Source organism: Anabrus simplex, chromosome 1 (assembly GCF_040414725.1).
Source record: "Anabrus simplex isolate iqAnaSimp1 chromosome 1, ASM4041472v1, whole genome shotgun sequence".
Classification (NCBI taxonomy): Eukaryota; Metazoa; Arthropoda; class Insecta; order Orthoptera; family Tettigoniidae; genus Anabrus; species Anabrus simplex.
Genome location: NC_090265.1, coordinates 1,074,976,129 through 1,075,002,345, shown reverse-complemented (window position 1 = coordinate 1,075,002,345; position 26,217 = coordinate 1,074,976,129). Strand labels below are relative to the sequence as shown.

The 26,217-nt window shown below is 41.4% G+C and overlaps 1 protein-coding gene across 5 annotated transcripts in view; it reads left to right on the top strand.

Moving 5' to 3' along the window:
- Nucleotides 1-26,217, top strand: part of Csk (C-terminal Src kinase) — a 664,783-nt gene that overhangs the window by 577,914 nt on the left and 60,652 nt on the right. For all 5 annotated transcript variants that reach the window (XM_067137182.2, XM_068225400.1, XM_067137181.2 and 2 more), the window contains 2 exons: nt 18,211-18,304; nt 24,174-24,322. In XM_067137182.2, the coding sequence (XP_066993283.1) occupies nt 18,269-18,304; nt 24,174-24,322 (185 nt within the window). In that variant the 5' untranslated portion in view covers nt 18,211-18,268. The remainder of the gene's footprint in view (nt 1-18,210; nt 18,305-24,173; nt 24,323-26,217) is intronic.

The following is a 26,217-nucleotide window of genomic DNA, read 5'->3' as shown; positions in this document are numbered from 1 at the left end:
TGATATCACAGGCACCCAAAATGTTGGTTTAATCATACGTACAGCATCGATTAAGAGGTATAGTGGAGAGCAGCTTAATCAGGAAGTGTTAGGAAGTTAGTAAATGCTTGACTTTATATTTTGAAACGAAACACTGACTCGTCTTCACGAACAGTTACTTTACTAATGTATTTTTCACGCTGTGGTTGGCGATTCACTATATTTACTTCCCGGTCGGTTGACCTGGTTTCGATTCCCGGCTCTGCCACGTATTTAAGAGCGGTTTCAAGGACAGAAGCAGGGTGTATTCAGCCTTAAGTAATACAGTTAAGATCGCTCTCGTAGACCATCCTGGAAGTGGTTTACCATCGTTTCCATGCGAATACCAAGATGATACCTAAAGTATAGGCCACAGCCACTTCCTTTCTAACCAAATACACCTGTACGGAGACTAAAGCTACACACGTTATCACTTATCAGACAGTAATTGAGTGCCGTGCTCGTTTTTCTATTTGTTTTACGTCGCACCGACACACATACGTCTTATGGCGATGGTGGGATAGAAAATGCCTAGGAATGGGAAGGAAGCGGCCGTGGCTTTAATTAAGGTACATTCCCAGCATTTGCCTGGTGTGAAAATGGGGAAACCACGGAAAACAATTTTCAGGGCTGCCGACAGTGGGGTTCGAACCCACTATCTCCCGGATGCAAGCTCACAGCTGCGCGCCCCTAACCGCACGGCAAACTCGCCCGGTCTGTGCTCTTTTACGGGCATCATCATCATCATCATCATCGCCGTCGTCAACTGTACTTGTAAGGCAGTCTGGTTTCTTGTAATAATAATAATAATAATAATAATAATAATAATAATAATAATAATAATAATAATAATGTCCGCCTCTGTGGTGTAGTGGTTAGTGTGATTAGCTGCCACCCCTAGAGGCCCGGGTTCGATTCCCAGCTCTGCCACGAAATGACAAGTGGTACGAGGGCTGAAACGGGGTCCACTCGGCCTCGGGAGGTCAACTGAGTGGAGGTGGATTCGATTCCCACCTCAGCCATTCTGGAAGTGGTTTTCCGTGGTTTCCCACTTCTCCTCCAGGCAAATGCTGGGATGGTATCTAACGGCCACGGCTTCCCTCTTCTTTGTCTATCCCTTCCAATCTTCCCTTCCCCCGCAAGGCCCTTGTTCAGCATAGCAGGTGAGGCCGCCTGGGCGAGATACTGGTCATTTTCCCCAGTTGTATTCCCCGACCCAGAGTCTGAATCTCCAGGACACTGCCCTTGAGGCGGTAGAGGTGGGATACCTCGCTGAGTCCGCGGGAAAAATCGATCCTGGGGGCAAAAACATATAAAGGATAAGGATAATAATAATAATAATAATAATAATAATAATAATAATAATAATAATAATAATAATAATAATAATAATAATAATAACATACGGCCTCAGCTACAGTGTGCAGGTATTTTGATTTGGCGCCACTTAACCTGCTTGCGTGTGAATGTTAACGTTCCTTTTTACTCTACTACATGACAGAGAAACCATAATTCTGTTGGGCGAGCCGGGCTGAGTAGCTCGGACGGTAGGGCGCTGGCCTTCTGACCCCAACTTGGCAGATTCGATTCTGCCTCAGTCCGCTGGTATTTGAAGGTGCTCAGATACGTCAGCCTCGTGTTGGTAGATTTACTGACACGATGAACTCCTTCGGGACAAATTTCCGGCACGCCGGTGTCTGAAAATTATGAAATCAGTTAGTGGGACGTCAAAAAAAATATTATTATTATTATTATTATTATTATTATTATTATTATTATTAATTATTATTATTATTATTATTATTATTATTATTATTATTATTATTATCTGTTGGACGACCTTTTTACTGAGTTTTAATTAATTTGTCGGGAAAACAGATGTGCCACTAGAGATCCTTTTCATAGCGACATCATACGACACGGACTGCAGAATGGACTGCCGTTCAGAAATGCGATTACCGAGCGAGTTGGCCGTGCGGTTAGGGTCGCGCAGCTGTGAGCTTGCATCCGGGAGATAGTAGGTTCGAACCCTTCTGTCGGCAGCCCTGAATATGGTCTTCCGTGGTTTCCCATTTTCATACCAGACAAATGCTGGGGCTGTACCTTAATTAAGGCCACGGCCGCTTCCTTCCCACTCCTAGGCCGTTCCTGTCCCATCGTCGCCATAAGACCTATTTGTGTCGGTGCGACGTAAAGCAAATGTTAAGAAGAAGAAATACGATTTTCTCTTCCAGGCCGACGCACTACAACTGATGCGAAGAGAGCGGCGATGCGTTAGGAAAGGGCCAAGTTTGGGAAAGCAGCGGCCGTAGGCTTTATTAAAATAAATGAACATTTGTCCGCCGGCTCCTTGGCTGAATGTCTTTCTACAACACATCACGTTATAATTAGGAAAAGAGAAGAAGAACAAGATCAAAATTTGTCCGTTGTGAAAACGGGATATCATAGAAAATCATCGTCAGGGCTGCCGACAGTAACGTTCGAATCCGTCATGTTATGAATGTCACAATGAGCTTGTTCGGTTTCTACATTCTCCTTAAATACTTACTAGCAGTTTCCCGCTGGCTCCGCCCGTAGTGTGCAAAGTATGATGTTGTTCGTTACTATCCTCATGGATGTATTTGCAAAGTTTCGAGTTAATGAAATAAAGCACATGATCTGCTGTGGTAATAGAATGTCATATTATGTCAACAAAACACTTGAAAATACATCACACAAAGAAATAGAATTAAATGTTCCTTGGAACAACACTATGCGCCGAACTGTTAAAAAGTCCTTCAAAGATCTTAGTCATGGAGACAAATGTACTCATAACTTTTCTCACAATCTACCAATTTAAGGTGTTATTACCTCAAAAGAAAGCACTTGATCCACTGAGTGGTTTTAGACCAAAAAGAACTGCGTATCTCAATTAGAACGAAAAAGATATGATTGCTTCAATGAGAAAAATGTTGAAATGAGACGTCAAATTGAATGTGCACTCATAACTTTTCTGAGAATCAACCAATTTGAATAGTTAAGAGCTGAAATGAAAGAGCTTGATCCACTGAGTGTTCTTAGGTCAAAACGAACTCCGTACCTCAATTAGAACCAAAGATATGATTGCTGCAAAGAGACAAAAAATTGAAAAAATTAAATAATTTGAAGAAGGCGGAAGTTAAGTGATTTATAGTGCCTGATGACAAATCTGTGCATGAATACCTTTCAGTTTTAAAAAAATGAAGGAAATCGACCAGATAGAATGGCCGGAATGACTGACTTTAGTTTTCATATTTTTTTAAATATATAGACTAGCAGTTTCCCGCTGGCTCCGCCCGCAATGTACAATGTATGGTGTTGTTCGTTACTATCCTCACGGATGTATTTGCAAAGTTCCGACTTAATGAAATAAAGCACATGATCTGCTGCGGTAATAGAATACAATATTGTGTCAAGGAAACACTTGAAAATACACTACACAAAGAAATTGAATTAAACGTTCCTTGGAACAACACTACGCGCCGAACTATTAAAAAGTCCCTCAAAGATCTTCGTCATGGAGACAAATGTACTCAACTATTCTCATAATCTACCAATGTAAGTAGTTATTACCTCAAAAGGAAGCGCTTGATCGACTGAGCGTTTTTAGACCAAAACGAACTGCGTACCTCAATTATAACGAAAGATATGATTGGTTCAATGAGAAAAAATGTTGAAGAAATGAGACGTCAAATTTAATGTGCACTCATAACTTTGCTCAGAACGAACCAATTTGAATAGTTAAGAGCTGAAATGAAAGAGCCTGATCCACTGAGTGTTCTTAGGCCAAAACGAACTCCGTACCTCAATTAGAACCAAAGATATGATTGCTTCAAAGATACAAAAAAAAATTTAAAAAATGAAATAATTTGAGGAAGGTGGAAGTTAAGTGATTTATAGTACCTGATGACAAATTTGTGCATGAATACCTTTAAGTTAAAACAAAAATGAAGGAAATCGACCGGATAGAATGGCCGGACTGACTGACTTTAGTTTTCATATTTTTAAAAAATATATAGATTATCCATAGAAATGACTCACGATCCTGTCTATATAGTTTCATTACAATAGCAGAAAGTGTAGATGAATGGCAACACACTTTTGTGATAAGGGGAACTTCCTATAGACGTAGAGAGGTGCTGACATCACCACCGCGAGAGTTTGTTTCAAATTATATTAACGTTAATATACACAATTGGGATAATTGTCTCTAGCCATTGTCTGTCAAAACGCATGCTCATTATTCTTTGTTCTGTTTTCCTCCTTTCACTTACACAAAGGGAAAGATAATTATCACCAGACTACTCATTCCTTATTCCGTAATTACGAACTGCAAACGTTCACGGTTTGCGCTTGCACCGGTCTGATAAATCACTAAATCATTATATGCTTTATAAATCTTCAATATGCGTATAAGAATATGTTGCAAGATTAAAAAAAAATAATAGCCAGCTCTGTGGTGTAGGGATAGCGTGCCTGCCTCTTATCCGGAGGCCCCGCGTTCGATTCCGGCTAGGTCCACTCAGCCTACGTGATTACAGTTGAGGAGCTATTTGACGGCGGCATGGTGGCCCCAATCTAGAAAGCCTAGAAAAACGGCCGCGAATAAACGTCTCGCTGACCACGTGAACCTCATAATCTTCAGGCTGAGAAGCGGTCGCTTGGTAGGCCAACAGCCCTTCGTGGTTCGTAGTGCCAGAGCAGAAAATAACGGTATGGACTAATCTACAGTGTTGTTGAAATGGCGTATGGCTTTTAGTACCGGGAGTGTCCGAGGACAATTTCGGCTCGCCAGACGCAGGTCTTTTGATTTGACGGCCGTAGGCGACCTGCGCGTCGTGATGATGATGATGATGATGATGATGAAGAAGAAGAAGATGATGATGAAGACGACACATACACCCAGCCCCCGTCAGCGAAATTAACCAAGTATGGTTAAAATTCCCGACCCTGCCGGGAATCGAACCCGGGACTCCTGTGGCCAAAGGCCAGCACACTAACCATTTAGCCATGTAGCCGGACACAGTGTTGTTGAAATTTTGAAATGACATCATCTAGGCTACCTGTGTGCCAGATTCGACCCTCCATTTTATTATTATACAATTACACTCTATTGGGCGACTTAATGCTTAGTTAATTAATTTTGTTAGGTAGGCCTAAACATCAGATGTGTCACCAGAGATATTTTATATGCCGACACATCATACTCTAATGGACTTATTATCGCCCTAAAAAATACGAGTATCTTCGCGGGGTTCGAATCCACACTCTCTTAGAATTCGGAATACAACACACTAATGTATCCGATTCGACAGATATTTTGCAACCCGGTACTTTAACCCCCGAGCAGACTTTGACGAAGAATCATTTTACAAAAATATTAAACAGTTTGAACTACAGAATAATGCACTGGCGGAGCAGCAATTACGAGCAGCATATGTTCGAGTCTGTAATAATGATACACGTTGTTGTTGTTGTTGTTGTTGTTGTTGTTATACTTAGGTCTTAGAAACATGAAATGGAATGGCCATTTCACTGCGATCGCAGTCTTAGCATTGTTACAACCTTTCATACAGATCTTATGCATATTTCAGAAACGCTACCTGATTCACACTGTGTTTGATCTCATATTATTACTCTAATGTGATAGTGAAATACCTCTTCTGAGGTGGGGTTAACATATCAAAAACGTTCTCTTATCTCTAACTTGTGGTTAAAAACAGATTCGCTCGCAGATGTATAAATTATCTCATACAGGGGACAAGGCTTTGATGTATCTGGATTCCGATGACGTCACCGACGGCCAAGCGTGGTGGGGAGACGTGCGTGTGATATCTTAACTACCTTGCATCCTCGGTATCCTCTGCCTGTCGTAAAATACGATTAAAAGGGACTAAGGGACTCTGAACTTAAGCGCGTGGATTGGCGATCATGGTTCCCCTAGTAGAGTCTGGTACTTTTTCCACTTTTAGTTGTACCAGGCTCCTCTTTTTGCTCTGTCCTATCTGAGCTTCCTTGGTCAACTCTAGTTCCTTTCCGACCTCGACGTTATTAGCTTTACGAAACCTAGGGAGTTTTTCATTGTCACGCTCCTCCTTTCACCGATACGTTCAGTCCTGGAATTGTTGGACCTGTTCCATTTTGCCTCTGATTAGTGTTAATAGATGCTGCACTTCTTAAAACAACTAAATCTCTCTTTCAGTGATAAGAATGTTACCGAATTGCCCAGCACTGGATAAAGGAGTTCTTGCTCATTTCAGTGCACTTGTGTTCAGGATGACCGGGCGAGTGGCCTTGCGGTTATGGCGCACAGCTGTGAGCTCGTATCCGGGAGATAGTGGGTTCGAACCCCACTGTCGGCAGCCCTGAAGATGGTTTTCCGTGGTTTTCCATTTCACACCAGGCAAATGCTGGGGCTGTAACTTAATTAAGGCCACGGCCGCTTCCTTCCCATTCTAGAACTTTCCTGTCCCATCGTCGCCATAAGACCTACCTGTGTCGGTGCGACGTAAAGCAAATAACAAAAAGGAAAACAAAAACAGTGTGTTCAGTTCATGACAATAAAGATTTACTTTTATTCTGATCACTTCTAAGCTACTGTCATTCTTAAATCGTGGAATTTGACGTGATAAGCGGTCGGTGTCGAAGATATATAAATTGTGATAGAAGATTTTGATACCATCTAATCTCAGTCGGTATTTCATACTTGCGTGAAATTGATTCGGCGCTATGTTTAATGTTGTCGAAATAATAAGAAAATTTTTTTTCGAACAAAAACCTAACGCTGAAATGTGATGTACGAAGACGAACACACCCAAGTAACTGGGATACTTTAAGTTTATTTCTTTCCACAGCAGCATAGGATCGAATTTTAAAGAAGTGTCTAACATTTTTTTTCTTTTAAATTACAGCACGTTGGATAACATGTACGGTACTGGCACATTTAGCATTCAGAATTTTCTCATTTACAAGATTTGCACCATTTTGTACTATATAATGCTTATAGTCCCTATAGAAGACCTCACAGTTACAAATGAATTTCATTAACTTCACAATTTGTTTCTTTAGACCACCCAAATTTTAAAAAAGCTAATGTTTCAGAGCTTGAGTGAGAAAGCACATAGTTTAGAACCTGTCTGCATATAGGCCTACCACAGGTCTTGATTTTCAATAATGCATTTATTGCACGACCAACCAACGTTAAACAAATTATTACCGGGCGAGTTGGCTTTGCGATTAGGAGCTGTGAGCTTGCATCCGGGAGATAGTGGGTTCGAACCCTGAAGATGGTTTTCCGTGGTTCCCCATTTTCACACCAGGCAAATGCTGGGGCTGTACCTTAATTAAGGCCACGGCCGTTTCCTTCCAACTCCTCGCCCTTTCCTATCCCATCGTCGCCAGAAGACCTACCTGTGTCGGTGCGACGTAAAGCCACTGGCAAAAAGAAAAGAATGTCATATGAAGTTAGTTTTGACAAATATTGTAACAATAAGCAAAATTATCACGAATATTGTATACTGTAACTGTGGTGTTTGGATATTGAATTTCTGTTGCCGGACTTTGAGGGCAGAACTGAATACTGAATGATCAGTGTGATTGAATTAAAGGGTGTAGTAATGTCAGTGGGAGCTGGATGCAGGTTTAAGTCAGCAGTTGAAGTAGAAGGTGTACCAGAAGCAGTGGATGCATAATGCACCAGAAGGGAATCTAAACAACCTGGATCCCGCAGTAGAGATATTACCGCACTACAATTAGGTGCAGAACAACCCACCATTATGTAATAAATATTCACACAAATATAGCACTATTCTGTCCCTACACGCGATGATTAAAGGAATACGTTCAATGTGACGAAGCGAGCACTCGTGGGAGAAACTAGAGTTTGATCACATGTCTCATTGCGCATTTATGAACCAAAATGGCGGCTAAGCATACCCATCTTATAGAGCCTCAGGCCCAAGAAAGACGTCACCGGACCTTGGACGCATAGAAGAGGGTTGTCTAGAGTGACGAGACACGTTTTCACTTGCACTGTGCTGACGGCCGAGTCCGCATCTGATGTAAACAGTATGAACCCCCGCCCCGCCTGTACCTTAGGCGTTGATAGTGGTGTTATGGTTTGGGGAGGATTCTCCTGGCAAGTCCCAGGGCCATTCGTCATCGCACCACACACTTCAAGTGGAGAAGACTACAGGAATCTATTAGCCGACAGTGTGCACCCGTATCTCCAGGTAGTCTTTTCCGACAACAATGCCATATTCCAGCAGAACAGTGCACCGTGTCACCGGGCTCAGGTCACTATCGACTGTTTGGAGGAACATGGCAATGGATTCTTCACTCTGAATGGCCCCGCAAATTTCGCCGACTGTAACTCCAGGGCTGCTCATATGCCTCCACAAAATGTGCGTCAACTACACGAGATGCTGCAGCAGGCATGGCTTGGTTTGGAGATGGACAACTTGCGTAATCTTGTGTAGTCTGCCCCCCCCCCTCCTCCCCCAACTTTTGCAAGCGGTGATCACCAGCAAAGATAGGTGATTATTCACTGTAAATGTGAAAGATACAATTTACGAAAATTGATGGTGGTGTAGCCTTCGTAATTCAGTTAAATTAAAATGCGCCACCCAGCCGTTTGGGACTATAACATAGCGACAATTATGAAATTTCTTTTAAATCGAAGATTTGTGGATAATATAGTGGTTGGACAAATATTTTTTCATCATTTCCTCCTCATCACGATGTGAAGGTCGCCTACGGGAGTCAAATCAAAAGATCTGCACCTGGCGAACCGAACATGTCCTCGGACACTCCCGGCACTAAAAGCCATACGCCATTTCATTTTTTACTGTTACCTGTAGCGGATCATTGTTTAACAAATTGTATGATTCGCTAATATGTTGAATTGGTGTGAGGATTTTCAGTATATTCTTATGATCGCTGGTTTGGGGTATAAGGCTGGATGCCCTTCCGAACATTATGTGATGTTCTGTGTGCAAATTCCAGTCCGCAGTCTCTTGAACTAGAACCTCGGCCTGCTGAATGGAAGAAATGGCTTACTGTACTATAGATGAAACGCCGGGAAAACTAGAGATCTCGCAGGAAACAACTGAGTATTTTGTCTTGCACATTTCAAGGAAATTAAAGGAAGCCAAACACGGTGCCTCCTATGATAGTTTCAACCTATACTGGTCTTTCTTATTCTCTAATTATAGACTTCTGTGCTGTACCTTACTTTCACTGCAGTAAGCTCGACATGGTTACTGACTACATTTAGTATATGTTCATTCTGTGATAATTTCGTCTGCAGCATTTTGTGAGTCGCTGATGTATAATTGCGGGTGAGGTGGATTTAAGGAGTTGCTAATAGTGGATTTCTTGAACAAAATTATTGATTCAACAGAGTCTACTGTTTTTTTTTTTTTTTTTTTTTTAATGACAAATTACATAATCCTTCGCTGCAAACGGTGAGCTGGAATTACTTAAGCTTATTACCTGCTTGTGAAGGTTACACGATCCTTATATAACCGGACGAGTCACCGTGACTGCTGCAGGATTCAAGGGAGACGGAATATTTGTTTACATTGGCATCTTGAAGGCTATCATGTTGTTATAATGTAATGGAGGTCATGTTCATGGCTACGATAAACGTTACTAGACGGCGATCATCAACTGACGTATTTCTTTACGCTCCAATGTCAGGAATCTTTTACATTCTGGTTGGACCCTTGTAACTCCACTATAGCCCTGTGTATTAGTATGACCGACTAGCATTACCCAGTGTATTAGGATACGTGGGTGACATCGTTACCAGCTTCTTAACAAGGAGACTGCTGTTCGGATCCCGTCCCTTGTTTATAGTTTTCTTTACTCGTGACAGTATTTATGTTATTTCAGGTTAAAATGTTATAACTATTACTTTCAGCGTGCGCTTAATAGAGTATAAGTGGATTATTGTGTTCACGACTGTGTTTATCTCAGTGTGACAATACCGTATTGTGTTTCGTTAATATATTTACTGCAGGCCCCGTGGTCTTGGGGTCGCGAGCCTGCCTCTTCCCTGGAGATCCCGGGTTCAATTCCCGGCCAGGTTGGGGATTTTTACCTGGATCAGAGGGGCTGGTTCGAGTTTGAAGTCCTCTCAGCTTATGTGGGAGAGATTGTCGTTCTGGTCCAAGAAAGCTGACAATAACGGACGAGATGAGTCGTCACTCTGACCACGCGTCACCTTAATGTGCAGGTCTTCGAGTTGAGCAGAGGTTGCTTGGTCAGGATTGTAGCGCCAATGGAACAGAGGTGGGAGGATAATGTATGTATTGCTACCTTGTATACAGTTTAAAAAAATAAGGAAACATGTTTTTGAACATATGCCATGCTCCACAAAACAATACCCCACACCCAGGTATATTATCAACTAAACCTTTATTCTTTACCGTTGAGGTGTACAAAAGAACATCGATGAATTCGCGTTCATTTTCAGAACACAAACGGAAATCTGCAAACAGGGGCGAAAACAAATAGATAATAGTCCTCCAGAGTGGATTATTATCACAGTTGGAGAGCTTCAGTATCCTAGTTTATGTCCTCCACGAGCATTTATCACAGATTGGCACCTTCGTGGCATGCTCCGTATAAGTCGACGGAGGTCACGTTGTGGTATCAGGCCCCATTCTTCAGTGAGAGCCTGTTCGAGCTGTCAAGCCTATCCCACACATGCTCAATGGGATTAAGGTCGGGACTCACTGCTGGCCATTCCATCTCTTGAATGTCCAGTTCTCGCAAGACAGATCTGGTGATGCGCGCTACATAAGCCCTGGCATTGTCGTGTACGAGTACGAATTCAGGGCAACACCGTATGCAGCAACCAACATATGCTGTAGCAGTATCAGCTCGATGTACCCCGCAGCGGCAAGATTACCACGGGCGACGACAAGATCCGTAGCCATCAATACTGAAGCCACTCCACACCATCACAGAACCTTGTCCGAATCGGTCGCCTTCCTGGAAAACATTTGACATGTCTCCATACACGTTGACGTCCATCACGCTGTGTCAGGGGAAATCTGGACTCGTCTGTGAATACAGGTCTCCATTGGCGAAATTGCCAGTTGACGTGGGTACGGGCAAACAGAAGGCGAGCTGCGCGATGTTGCTGCGTTAAACGGGGTATTCGAACAGGACGTCTGAGTCGTATGGACACTTCTCTTAACCTGTTCCTTACTGTCTGGTCAGACACCGTGACTCCAGTGACTCTCCTGAGGTCTTGTTGCAGTTCTCTGGCAGTTGCTGAACGACGCTGCAACTCACATATGGTCAGATATCGGTCATCCTGCGGGGTTGTCATGCGTCCACGACCTTGTCCAACCCTCCTTGTAAACTGGCCTGTCTCATTGTAGCGATTCCACAAGCGTAGAATAACTGACAGAGAGACATTGAAATCCACAGCAGCACGACGAAAAGTCCATCCCTCCTGGATCAAAGTGACGGCCCTTGCGACTTGAACCTCGTTAGGATGTCTCATGGGATGTGCTGGTTCAACGTGCTCAAATGACCGCAGTAGTCCGTGTACCTCACAACGACACACGGACGCACCGCTGTTCACTTGGTCTTGAGGGGTCAACTGACAGTTTAATGCATGGCTACGCCTACAGATGGAGTATAACTTCGATTTGACATACCCTGAGTAGCTAAGGTCTCAAGATATGCTGTATGACCATTGGAACCCCATCTACCAAATTAACTTTCACATACCAGCCTTTAAAAAACATGTTTCCTATTTTTTGAACTGTGTATTTTGATTGGTCACTTTTCTTTGCTTTGGAGAGGGTGGGGGGGTGTTAACGTCACACTCACAAGGGGAAGCCGCAGCTATGGGGTCACCGATTTAGTTCAAACTTTGGGAGGTTGATCTACGTAAAAAAAAAAAAAAAGAATGCAGATAAGTGTCCGACGGTTTGTACCATTGGCCCTTATTTAACGAGAAAACGGCCTTTTTTTTACAATTTGGTTTACATCGCACCGGCACGGATAGGTCATATGGCGACGATGGGATAGGGAATGGCTAGGAATGGGAGGGAAGCGACTATGGCCTTGATTAAGGCACAGCCGCAGCATTTGCCTACTGTGAAAATGGGAAACCATGAAAACCATCTTCAGGGCTTCAGGTGGTAAATTTTGTTAGTATTCTTTGATCTTTACAGATATTTTATGGATAACAAAATTTCTGTTGGCAACACGGGAAATCTGTTGATAACATTCACAAGCGTTTTTCGAAATGCTACGAAAAGTTCTTGGCAACATGAGTTAGCAACACCAGTGTAAACGGAGTTTTAGGTGTTCTATTTTCTTCAGAAAGACCTAGCATTTTATGATATTTGACAAAATCGGTACAACTTCTGTCGATTGGTGGCATGATATTGAGAGTGCACCGATCCTCGGGGACTTATTTTCTGCACCATGTTGGGCGATCAATCAAATGCTCCGGCCATTTCCCCTACTACGTCTATCACGCCATCGGATCGATTACATAGATCAATGCAATAAAATGTGTGATGCGTAATGTCTGTAGCTGTCCATGTAACTACCCGTCATATAGTGCTTAATTCATAATGTCACAATGAACTTCAATTGACTGAATTAATTCTATCTTCACGTCCCAGTATAATCATCAAAGTATTCCCTAAGTCCCTACACAACACCTCTCATGGCTACTAGTTACGCATCACTAAAGCAAAATATATATTTTTTAACGTGGGGTCAATCGGGAACCCATTTCTCCAAATGTAAGATTTGCCAGCAGTATTATTCATTTATCAACCTCAATTCTCAGTTACTATCCAAAAATCATTCATTCGAAAGGACGATTACTATGCAAGTTCAACATAAACATATCTACTACAATCATATAAGTTTACCTCAATAATATTTTTTTTATAAATCCCTAATTTATTCACGATCGTGAATTAATAAAAGAAAAGAAAAAATACAACTTTCAACAACAAATATTCATCATGCTTTTCTTAAAATACACTAGATCGTTTTTTCACTGGATTCGATCGGTTTTCTATCTGAATAAATATCTCATTTACCTCAGAAAAAACAAAGAAAAGTTAACCTACTTTCATAAACTGTGATCGTCATGAATTAAATGAGTTAAACAGATCAAATAATTGAATAAATGGAATCAACTAAACGAATTAATACGTTGGATAAGTTATACAAAATCACTTATTTTCAGTTCCGTTTTTATATCATTTCAAATCATCTTGAAAGAAATATTTTTGTAACATCGGCAAATGTCAGCAAAGTTCCAAAGTAATAGCTCTCTACAGCTATACCAATTATATTTCATTTTTTAAAAAATATATCAATCATTTCTATCATGTCATTATTATGTAAATATGATCATCTTATATCCTCAGATTTCACGTAAATATTATATAATAGCAAGTTCTTAATGTTATACTATCGGTAGATGTGTCTGTCAGGACTCTAAATCGCATCTAATTCGGAATAATATTTCAATAACATTCCTAGGAATACAGCTGTTGACGTATTTCGTTTACTTATGGCAGAGAATAAACATTAAGAAGACATTTCTCCCTTTACAAGTATGGCTTCATCAATAAATATCACATTGCATTCATTACCCCATTTGAAATTCTCCAAGATGATATCAAGTTATAGCCTTACTAATATCTCATTCAGAAATTGTATTTTGAAGACAGTTTACGGTTACCCAACTACAATTCTGTGACGCATATCGTAGTATGAACACACATATCTAACCCAAAAGTAACTCAACTTACTAAAACAATCGTGCCGCACACGTCAAATAAAATTAATGGTTAGTAACAAAATCAAACTTACTACCAACACCTCTCAGTTATGGGTATACCCTTCCATATATCATTTGAAAATATTCAAATATCGCGCGATTCTTAAATTCAAATGCATTTCGATGAATACTCATATGTATATTCTCATCAACACTTTTCTCATAACCTTATCTAATAAATCGCTTCTCCCGCGGCATAACATTTCAACATTCCACACTGAAACTACGACGTTGCATAATTGGGTTAGTTTTCAGTCATATCACCAAGCATTCTATTTTTTTCTCGTCACGGCCGCACGGATTCTACCGGTCCGTATATTCAACTCCGGGACCATGACCTATGTGCATTGCCAAATTAGTATTTTTTTTTTCGATGTATTACGGCTTCTTTGACTTTCTGTGCCCGTATTTTATTATTATGATAACCACGCTTCGTTTGATTCATTATGTCCGTATATTTTTTTAAAAATGTATAGTCCAACCAAGTCGATCTTCTCGCGTGCATGACAACTTCAAATGCCGTATGACCTCTTTTATCTCGTTATCAGGCCGATGAAACGGTACAAGAGTCTTAACTTGTCCATGTATTATTCGTACCGAGCTCGATAGCTGCAGTCGCTTAAGTGCGGGCAGTATCCAGTAATCGGGAGATAGTGGGTTCGAGCCCCACTGTCGGCAGCCCTGAAGATGGTTTTCCGTGGTTTCCAATTTTCACATCAGGCAAATGCCGGGGCTGTGCCTTAATTCTTCTTCTTGGTAGGGGCTTTACGTCGCACCGACACAGATAGGTCTTATGGCGACGATGGGATAGGAAAGGCCTAGGAGTTGGAAGGAAGCGGCCGTGGCCCTAATTAAGGTACAGCCCCAGCATTTGCCTGGTGTGAAAATGGGAAACCACGGAAAACCATCTTCAGGGCTGCCGATAGTGGGATTCGAACCTACTATCTCCCGGATGCAAGCTCACAGCCGCGCGCCTCTACACGCATGGCCAACTCGCCCGGTTGTACCTTAATTAAGGCCACGGCCGCTTCCTTCCACTTCCTAGGCCTTTCCTATCCCATCGTCGCCATAAGACATATCTGTGTCGGTGCGACGTAAAGCAAAAAAAAAAAGTATTATTCGTAACGAGGTTCAGGGTGCGTCGACCGAGGAAGTGGCTGTGCGGTTTGGGTCACTTAGCTATCGGTTTGCATTCGGAAGATAGTGGGTTCGAACCTCACTGTCTAGAAGCGATTTTATGTTATAGTCCGCGGTAAAAAAAACTCCTTAAGATTAAATAAATATTTCGATATTATCCTCGAACTCCTCATCGAAATATATTGTTTGACCACCTCCAGTATTTTATATGAATTACAATAACCGTGTCAGGATTATTTGCATGAATGGTTCAGAAGTTATGACCATTTAGACCAGGGCCTCTCAGGGTGCATGCTCTGTGCACGGTGCAAAAGACGACTTCGCTTGGTTGACCAGAGTGCAGAACCCCCACTCCTCGATTTGAAGCAATAGCGCTTACTCTCTCTTTCCTCACGCCTGTGTCGCTCGCTCCTCCTGTCTCCCTCTTCCCCACTTGCTCCGTAGCGCTCAAATCCGAGCTGAGTTGAACCGAGTAGAGCCGAGCTTAGCCGAGTAGCCCAGAGACGAAGCGTTGGTCCGAGCCAAGCCGAGCGGCACCGATGCACTATGCACGGAGTCCTTGCGCCTCGATCTGCACGCGTGAGAATTTGGGCGTTTGAGAGGCCCTGATTTAGACTGTAGTGGTAGTACGTGAACGTACAGCGTTTCCTCTACCTCGCCGCTTGGAGCGCTGTAGTCGCCTCGGATGAAAATTATCATCAGACCCTCGCGACTGTATATATTAGGGTAAACACAGCCAGTGCCTGCGTCCCATATTCCCTCAGTTTTGTTTGCCCTTTTATACTGTGCGGACTGTAGCCTCGTGGTGATCGTGACAACATAAGGGCACATCGCGCCATTTGGACCCCGTTTTGCAGTTTAGAATACTCGGCCGCCTGGAACCAGGCCAGACTCAGATCAAAGTCGCCGTATCCTTGAATGTGCCACAAAGTGTCATTTCCAGGCTTTGGAGACGATTTCAAGGCACGGGAGATGTTAGTCGTAGGCCAGTACCAGGTCGACCAAGGGTAACCACCCCACAGCAGGCCTTAACCGCCCTACGAAATCGGAGTGCACCTGCAAGACAATTGTCGGCGGAGCTTGCAGCCGTATCAGGGGTAATCTGTGTACCGGAGGCTCAGAACAGCAGGGCTGTTTGCCCAACGTCCAGCGGTGTGCGTCCCGCTCACTCCAGCACAGAGACGGGCCCGTTTGCTGTGGAGCCGTCAACATCGAAACTGGACCATGAATGAATGGAGGCATGTGCTCTTCACAGATTAATTCCGCTTCGGTTTGCAGAACGATTCCCGCCGCACGTTAATCTGGAGAGAACCGGGTAGCCGATACAACCACAGGAACATCGTGGAACGAGACCAGTATGGTGATGGTGGCGTCATGTGTGAGGCGTCATCATGTTGAATGGCCGTACGGACCTGCACATCTTTATGGATGGTCCGAGAAACACTGTTAACGCTCGGAGATACAGGGATGAGGTACTGAGACCACATGTTCGACTCTTCAGAGGTGCGGTTGGTCCAGACTTCCTCTTAATGGACGATAATGCACGACCGCACCGCGCTGCTCTGGTGGATGCATTTCTGGCTGGAGAAGACATTCATCGCATGGACTGGCCAACGAGGTCTGCGGATCTGAGTCCTATAGAACATGCCTGGGATGCATTGGGGAGGCGAACTGCATCCTGTCAGCCTCCACCAAGGACCCTCCAAGACTTTCGCATTGCCCTTTCGGAGGAATGGGATCGACTGCCACAATAACTCTTAGACCATCTGATAGAGAGCATGCCACGTCGCTGCGAAGCATATGTGGCCGTTAGGGGTAACCGTACACCCTATTAACAGCATATTTTGTTGTGGAAGACATTGCCAAGTTTTGTTAGTTGTTGTCAAAGGTGTACCTTAGCTATCAGAACCGTTCTGACAATTTTTTTTGTTTTTTTGGACAAGTTGTGTGACATAGGGTGTGTGATTCAGCTTCCGTTTGTTCAGCAATCCGTCTGACATTCCTATCAGGCGGTATGGCCTCGTTTAGTGATTATGCTTAACTTTTGGACACTAGTGTATTAAAATGTATGGATTAAGGACATATCAGTGTATCTCAGAGAAGCTTAGCGGACGGACTTCCCACTCGTTACAGATATCTGTAACCAGCAACAAAATTCCAGTGATTTCTTGTGAAATGAACTGTTAGATTGCTTGTACATATTTATTTTCCATTGTAAATCATGTGTATCTTCGTTTAATTGGTAATATTTGATGAATATTGATGATGATGATGAATATTACTAGCAAGGAACAATAATGTAAAACATTCTAATTGATATTAGTTTGTGGATGACGGTCAGATACACCATTGTAAAAAACATGCTGTCGCTGGTAATCTGTAATTTGTACATTCAAATATAGTTCCGTTTGGTTCCATGAACATTCTCATTTTTATAAGTAATAGGGTTAGGGTTTCTTGCAGAATAATGGTCGTGTGTACGGTGGCAGTAAAAGCAAACCAAGCCTGATTTAGTTTCAATTAGATAACGTGTATTAATGGGGGATAGAAGAAGTCGGCAGTAGAGATATAATATACCATACAGAATGATTAATTTTGGTGAGAAATTCCTCTGAAATTGGAAAATTACAATACTTTCTCCTGTCACCAATCCCATACCCAGATGAGGTTTTAGGGGGTAATTTTTAATTAATTTCATGCGGCTATTTCTAGCCGAGTGCAGCCCTTGTAAGGCAGACCCTCCGATCAGGGTTGGCGGCATCTGCCATGTGTAGGTAACTGTGTGTTATTGTGGTGGAGGATAGTGTTGTGTGTGGTGTGCGATTTGCAAGGATGTTGGGGATAGCACAAACACCCAGCTCCCGAGCCATTGGAATTAACCAATGAAGGTTAAAATCCACGACCCGGGATCCTCTGAACTGAAGGCCAGCATGCTAACCATTCAGCCAACAAGTTGGACTTAAGCGGTAATCTGTGGTGTAAATGTGGATTTGGTCCAATTTTACGATCTGATTCCCTTCCTGATGCCATCCCGTTTTGGAGGGATATTTTCAGCATAAATTTTATGTTTCACTTTATGGAACGTACTAATTTCCTCAAAAACTCTGAAAATGATGTTCTGTTGTCATCTACTCTGTATTACTGTTGTAAGGTATTGTAGAGCATACAAGAAGTGAGGTGACATTTTTTCCTTCTTGTTTCAGATGGAGCCGAGCGAGTAAAGCTTGTGTGTTGTTCTCAGTTGTATGGAGAGTTGCAGTGATGAGCCAGAACATTCAAAACACAGCATTAACTCAGGTATGTACAGTACACCTTAAAACATGAAAAATGGCTGGTAGTGACATTCAAATTCACATCTCCTCTCCTGTGTCCTCATGAAGCTGAGTGTTTCCTATTCAAACTCCCTGGCAGAAGTTAGGTCTTTGACCTAGATTAACTAGATAATATGTATTAACGGAGGATAGAGTAAGTCGGCAGTACAGATATAATATACCATATAGAATGAATAATTTTGGTGAGAAATTTTTCTGAAATAGAAAAATTACAGTACTTTCTCCTGTCACTATTCCCATACCCAGATGAGGTTTTAGGTGCTAATCTATGGTGTAAATGTGGATTTGGTCCAATTGTACGATCTGATTCCCTTTCTGACACCATCCCTTTGTGGAGGGATGTTTTCAGCATCTCAGAAAACTTGAGATGCAACATTATCAAAGCCTGACCTGGTATATATAGTGCTACTGACTTTTGCAAAACCATTTGCTACCTCACAGAGCTTAGGGCCTTCTCTTGTCAGGGGAAAAAATACATCCAAATGAATTGATCATTTGTTGTCTCATGGAACTACGCTATTACCAGGACTAAATACATTATAAGATAAAAACAAATGAATAGGCAAACAATGTTAATAACGAAACAACAGAAAATTCACACTAAACACAGCTCCCCGATTACCCACTGTCCTTAGCGTCTTTAGGTAAGTGTTTTTCAACCACCGCACCGGTACCGGGGCTTGGTACTAGTTATACTGGGCTGGGAGATATTCTTCTGGATTTTTTTATTTTTACTTTTCTAAGAAGATTTTTACAAATAAATGTTGTATAGTGGAAATATTCTTAGAAGAGTAATTTTCGTGATTTAGAATTGAAGAGATTCATACGGAACAGTTTTAAATATAAATTACATGCATTGTATATTAAAACATGTGACAAGTCTTTTGCCGGTATGGTGGCATCCTTCAACTGCTTTTCCTACTTTACTGACTTCTGTGGTGAAGTACAGTGCATAATAGTTCTCCCAGTAACATTCCTTTCTCAAATGAACATAATTAAAATCATTGTAATACCGCAATACAACGATCAGCGTTGTACATTTCATAACATTTTGGTGGTAAGAATGGGATAGTGTTGTTTGAGTCATCAGTCCATAGACTGGTTTGATGCAGCCCTCCATGCCACGCTATCATGTGCTAATCTTTTCATTTCTACATAACTACTACCGGTACATCTTTTCCAATCTGCTTATGATGTTAGTCATACCTTGGGCTACTCCTACCATTCTTACTGCCTACACTTCCCTCAAAAACCAACTGAACAAGTCCTGGATGTCTTAAGATGTGTCCTAGCATCTCTCTTCTTCTTGTAAAACGTAGCCAAATAGTGGGATAGTATATCAGTGAAATCATCATCATCCTAAACCATCTCCTGTTTCCTGGGTGTGACATATGAGCTTCCTCCATCTCATCCTGTCCTTGTACCATTCTTCCTCCACCAACCAATGTCCAAAAATATTAGAAAGAAAGGCTTGTTCTTCTCCCAGTATTTTTCCATTAGCATCCTAATTGCAAATATAAGGTCTGTAGTTGACCTTCCTGGTCTGAAACCATACTGTTCTTCTTCCAAAATTGGTTCAACAATATCTCTGATTCTGGTCTCTATTATTTTTTCCAATATTTTCAGAACATGAGACAGTAGTGTGATACCACGGTAATTAGTACATTTTCGTCGGCTTCCTTTCTTGAACAGAGGTACAATGATGCCCATCTTCCAGTCCTCAGGAATAGTATTTTCCTCCCATATCTTGTTGAGCAGTCTGTAGAGCCATTGGATTCCTGGAATTCGCGCTGCTTTCAGCATATCTGCACTTAGTTCATCTATGCCCACTGCCTTTCCTTTCTTCATGCTCTTGAGCGCATTTTCAACCTCAAGCCATGTAATTGGTGGTTCAGTTGTGGTTCCTCGACTTGGCTCTCCTCTATCCGTTGTTATGTTTTCTGTATCTCCATTCAGCAGCTTTTCGAAATAGATCTTGAGTTCTTGTTTAATTTCTCCCTCTTCTTGTGCCAGAGTTCCATCATCACGTTCTATTGCTTTTATGGTCTCTTGATCCCTTCGCTTGTTTTTCACTACTCTGTATAGCAATTTCAAATTTCCTCTACTGTCCTCTTCCAGTTTGTCTGCAAACTCATTCCATTTATTCTCTTTTTCTTCCCTTACAATGTTCTTTACAGCAAGTTTCTTGTCCCTGTATACTCCTTGAAGTCTTTGTATTTCTTGTTCATTTCGTTCTTGTCCCTGTTTTTGTTTTTCCTTGTCCAGTGCCTTCTTTATTTGGTTTCTTTCTTTTACTGCTGTTTTCACTCTATCATTCCACCATGGTGTCTCCTTTTTTCTTTTGATAGAACTTGTAACTCCACATAGGTTTTTGGCTTCTCCCACAAAGGTGTCTTTGAAGGCCTTCCATTCTTCATTAACGCTGGTTACTTTACACTTCGGCAAACTCTGTTGAATCCTTAGTTTGTATTCTTCCTTTATTTGGACTTCTTGCAACTTCCAAGTTTTAACCCTTGGTTTTATCGTAATAAGTTTCTGTGTTTCATTTGTCTTATGTTTGAAGTCTACTACCAACAATCTGTGGTCACTGTCCATGCTTTCACTAGGGATGACCTTTACATCTGTAATGTACCTGCTACCATCTTTATTTGTGATTACGTAGTCAATCAATGTTCTATACTGGCCATCCCAACTGTACCTTGTTATTCTGTGACTGTCTCTTTTTTTGAAGAATGTATTTTTGATTATAAGATCATTTCTTCTGCACAGATCTAATAGTTGTTCTCCTTCTGGGTTCCTTTGTCCAAATCCATGTGGACCATTGGTGTTCTCGTACCCAAGTCTGTCTACCCCAACTTGCGCATTTAGATCTCCAATAATAATAACATTTTCCTCATTAACTGTATCTTCCAGGTCTTGCCAAAATTTCTCTTTGTCTTTCTCACTGCAGCCTGTCTGTGGGGCATACACTTGTATGATGGTGTACTTAGTGTTCTCCAGTTTCGTGAACATTTTAATGATTCTATCACTTTTGCAGATAACTTCAGCTGTAGCATCAGTCCCTTCGTTAATTAAGAATCCAAGTATATCAGTGAAAATGAGCATAAATTAATAAGTGATGCTTGATTACATAAAAAATGTATAGCCCTATACAAATTTTAACTAGATTAAAAGTGTGAACTGCGCTACACTTTACAAGGGTACCTTAAAAAATATAAAGATAACAAAAGTATACTATTTAACATCACAAATGAGCTATTCAGAAGAAAATGTGTGGCTAGAAACTGTATTTGCACAAGGGCTGTTTTAGCTGCATCCATTTTTTTTTGCAGTTTCATAGTCACTGTAGCTAATTTATTCATGTACACAGACTGGTTTAGATAAATATAGCATAATTATCATCAATAAAGTAATTTTCAGGCATATTATTTGTGTTCAGTAAGTACCAACTACATCAGATGAAACTGAGTTGTACATTTTCTGATTTAAGGGGTTACTTTTATGTATTTCAGTGACAACAAACCCCCTGTCCTACGGCAGTCTCTTCTCACTTCACCATGTCTCAGGCTCTCTGGGATACAAAATAGTCAGCATGTATAATAAACTCTAGACTGGTGGTGAATTGAACATGAAAGCAAGGAGGATGAAACATAAATTCATGTATATTCTTACAAATATTAGATTAACTGAAATATGTGTTCCTGTAAACATACTATCCATTTGTCTTTGAGTTACATAACAACAAATAATTATTTATGTTTCTTGTCAGTACTGTTTTAAAGGATATTTCTAAACATATGTATTAGACCTACTTTAATTGGAAGTGTACAATGATAAAATCGCAGTCTGGTACACCTGAGATTCTTTTGCAGAAGGTTCTGAGTGGGAAGTCAGTACCAAAAAAGATTCATGCTATGGAAGTATAAAAACAGCCAAAGAACAGGCACTTACTAGTACCCTTGCATTGTCAATAAGTTTTAGTGTTTCCAAAGCCACAGTAGCTACTTATCTGAAACAAATAATACAGTGCACAGACATAGATTCATATGAGTTGACTGCAGTTCAGGCCTAGAAACAAGACAATATCTGTAATCTACTCCTGAAAAAATTCTTAGGTGATTGCACCAGTTCTGGGAACACTTTAAGACATGCAATGAAAAATGTCTGTGTGTAATTCTGAGAAGAAGAAACAGTGGCTAGCTCTTGGAAAACGAGATATATCAAGGTCATTTTGAGATTAAGATGATTATCTGCATTTGATGGCTTTTCAAAGGTGGTGGTTATTTTTAAGTGGTTCTGAGCAGTCATGCAGCCGATGTTGAGTTCTGTAGTGATTGACAGGATTTGGTTTCTGAAGTTGTAAGACTTTATTATTCAGCATACACTGACATGTCAAAGTCATGGGATAGGGGTCTAATATTGTATAGGCCATCCTCTAGCTCGGTCAAGTGAAGAAACTCATCATGGCATCGAATCCATAAGTGAAGAAGCCTGTGGAGAGATTTTAACCCATACCGTTTGGATAGATACCCGCAGCTTCCTGCTATTTTAAGGTTCAGGGTCTTGAGTATGAATGGATCTCACTACCATGTCCCGTAAATGCTCGACAGGGTTTATATCAGGTGAACGAGGTGGCTTCAGCAGGTGTTGGGGAACTCTCCAGAATGCTTCTCCAACAAATTCTGGGCCTGATGGCATAATGCTGGAATATCTCTGCGTTGCAGGAGTATGTTAAGTCCATCAAGGGATGCAAGTAGTCATCAAGCAATTCATCGTAGCAGTGACTGGTTAATGATCTGTTCAGGTGGATAAGCGGATCCAACCCGTGCCTCATGAACACACCCTACACCATTATGGAGCTACCACCAGCCTGTAAGGTGCCTTGTTGACAGCTGGGGTCCAAGGCTTCATGCGGCCTGCGCCATATCCAAACCCTACCGTCAGCTCAAAACCACTGGAACAGTGACTCATTGGACCAAGCTTCATGTTGCCAGTCCTCCAGGATCCAATTATTAATGTCACTCCCCCAAGTGAGATGCTGTGCCTGGTGTCTTGGTGTTAAGAAGGGAACTCTGGCAGGAATTTTGCTCATATATCCCACTGACATTAAAGAATGCTATACTGACCTCCTGCATTAAATGTGGATGTGATTTGAGCCAGTGTGTCTCGTCTGTTACAATTGTCAGTTCTAGTCAGATGTCACTGATCGCGATCATTAAGCATTAATGGTCGGCTACTGCACTCTTCACTGTGTGTGGTAATGCCTTCCACGATGTATTCTCAATACACATGACACCATCGATTGAGGAATGTTATATGTCCTCGCAATTTGAACAATGGAATGTTTCATTCATCTGGCCCCACTATCAAGTCCGGTTCGAAAGACGACAATTCATGTTACCTTGCCATGACCAGCACTCTCACACGAGATGTCAAATCACACCTGATACAGATCTGGGAACTTCTAAGATGTCACGGTACGGTGGTGTGAAGACATGATATTTTATTCATCACAGTAGGCTATTGTTTTGTAGTTACTTCTTATTAATAGTGGCTTTCAGCTTAGTGTCCTTGGGAATTATTGATAGAAAACTCAAAATAATTATTTTTGTAGCAGTGACAATCATTGTGGCAGGGAGTTAATGCAGTGTAACCTGTAAAAGACAGTCCTTTTCCCAGAAATCAATAAGTTGTGTTAATTTCTATAAAAAATAACCAAAAGGGATTTTAAGGTTATGGTTTCTCAGTGCATTTGTATACAAGGCAAGACTCAGGTTTGGACCATGGTTGTAGCGTTTTGATATATACCTAAATCTCCATTTGACATGTTCCAGCGGTTCCAGCCGGTGGCTATTGTGGACCCAGGAGGTGGGTGGTTCCACACAGCCAAACACCCCAACAAGACGGCAACAGTGATGGACAACAACAAACTTTCACCTACTCCAGCTCAGAAGAGAGCTGAGGTTAAACTCAATGCTATGCCGTGAGTACTCTTGTTTATTAAAATAGAAACCAACAGACAATTGGGAGAGTTGTTTACTGTTTGTATTAATTAGTTCTCAAGCTCAGAAAAAAATAAATTTGCGGTTAGATGAGATATTTACTGCTTTTAAGCATGAAAGGGGCTGCCTAACTGAGTCAGAAGGACATGGAAGGATATGGGTTGATTCCCCATCAGGAAGTCGAAAAATTTAGCAACAAGATTTGCACTTCTGGAGAGGTACATGTTCCTATATCCAAAATGAGTACCAAGGAAATTTCTAAGGACAAAGGGAGTCGGGCATAGAGCGAACCACTTCATCCCACTTAGTTCCACGGTTACGGAAAGTGGAAGCCTTTACCTTCCGCTCCTCCAAGGACTTTTTGAAGCCTGCTTGCAGTATGGATGGAGCTTTAGGTCTTTTCATAATGAATTTTGTACTACTTTAAGAATATTAGAACTGGCTTTGTAGTATAGCTACTGCTGCTCATGATAATTGAATTTTAGGGGTATAACCATTGAGGCCACTCAACAGGCTTAAGAGCTGAATCCTCAAAAGAAGGTGGCCAGGGAGTACAAGACTTGCATGATCATCACATTTGTGAATCTCGGAGGAAAAGGAGTGGTAGTGTTAAGCTGATTATTTTAATTAGAACTGAAGTGAAAAGTATTGAGCAGCCCTGAAACATGAACATATCTCTCTCTCTCTCTCTCTCTTTCTTTCTCTCTCTCCACATTGTATGAAATCCTGTATCTTCTTGGGTTAAATAGGGGTGTCCATGCCAGAAAAGTTTTTGTTTTGTTATTTCAGTTTTAGGGGTTTGGTACATTGTAGTTATAAGAACTATGTCATCAGTAAATCTGTCAAATGTTAATGGCCTGTGTTGATGTTATATCAGTTACTTTCTGTGTATGAGTGGACCATAAAACACTTCATCCCAGCATTTGCTTGGAGTTCAAATGAGGCAGCCATTTTAAGGTCAGTATGCCAAACCACCATTTTGCTGAAACCACAAATGCTGGATACCATGATCTATACTTTATGAAATAACGTGTTAGTTTATTTCAGATGATGTAATAGAGGGAGAGAGATCTCCATTTCTGAGCAATAATATAGTATCTAGTTTGTTAGTTTTTAAAATACGAATAGGGCCTACAGTACTGTAGTCCTAGATTACGTGTTACAATTCTAAGCCCAAATACTGTTACATGCCATAACAGACATCACAGTAACAATTCAGTCAGTATATGGAGCTGATGATCTAAGATGTCTCTAACCTCTAAAATATACAGTATAAACATAACATAGAGGTTAACCCCCAGGGGTTGCATCACAGTCTTTTAGACCAGGCACATACATTTTTTATTCTTTCAAAATAGTTTCATAGTATAAAGCCATACTAGCAGAAACAGGTAAAAGTATGCAGAGAATGATCAACATATTAGCAGAAACTTTAGGCAAATGGAACCTCAAAATTAATACAAGGAAAACAAAAACCATGACAATATGTAAAGACAAGAAAACACCTGTAACACACTTAAAAATTGGCCCTGATAAAATAGAACAAGTGAAACAGTTTTGCTACCTAGGAACCCTGATCACGAGTGATAATCGGAGCATATCAGAAGTCACGAAGAGGATAGCCATGGCAAAGAGAGCATTCCAAGATAAAAGGCATCTGCTGGCCAACAAACATATAGATATTCAAACTGGGAAGGCCTTTGCAAAAACCTTTGTCTGGAGCGTGCTTCTGTATGGTTGCGAAAGCTGGACATTAGGAATGCAAGAAAAGAAAAAACCAGAGGCAGTTCAAATGTGGATCTGGAGAAGAATGCAGAGGATAAGTTGGATGGAAATGAAGAGCAATACCAAAGTCCTCAGAGAGATAAGAGAAGAA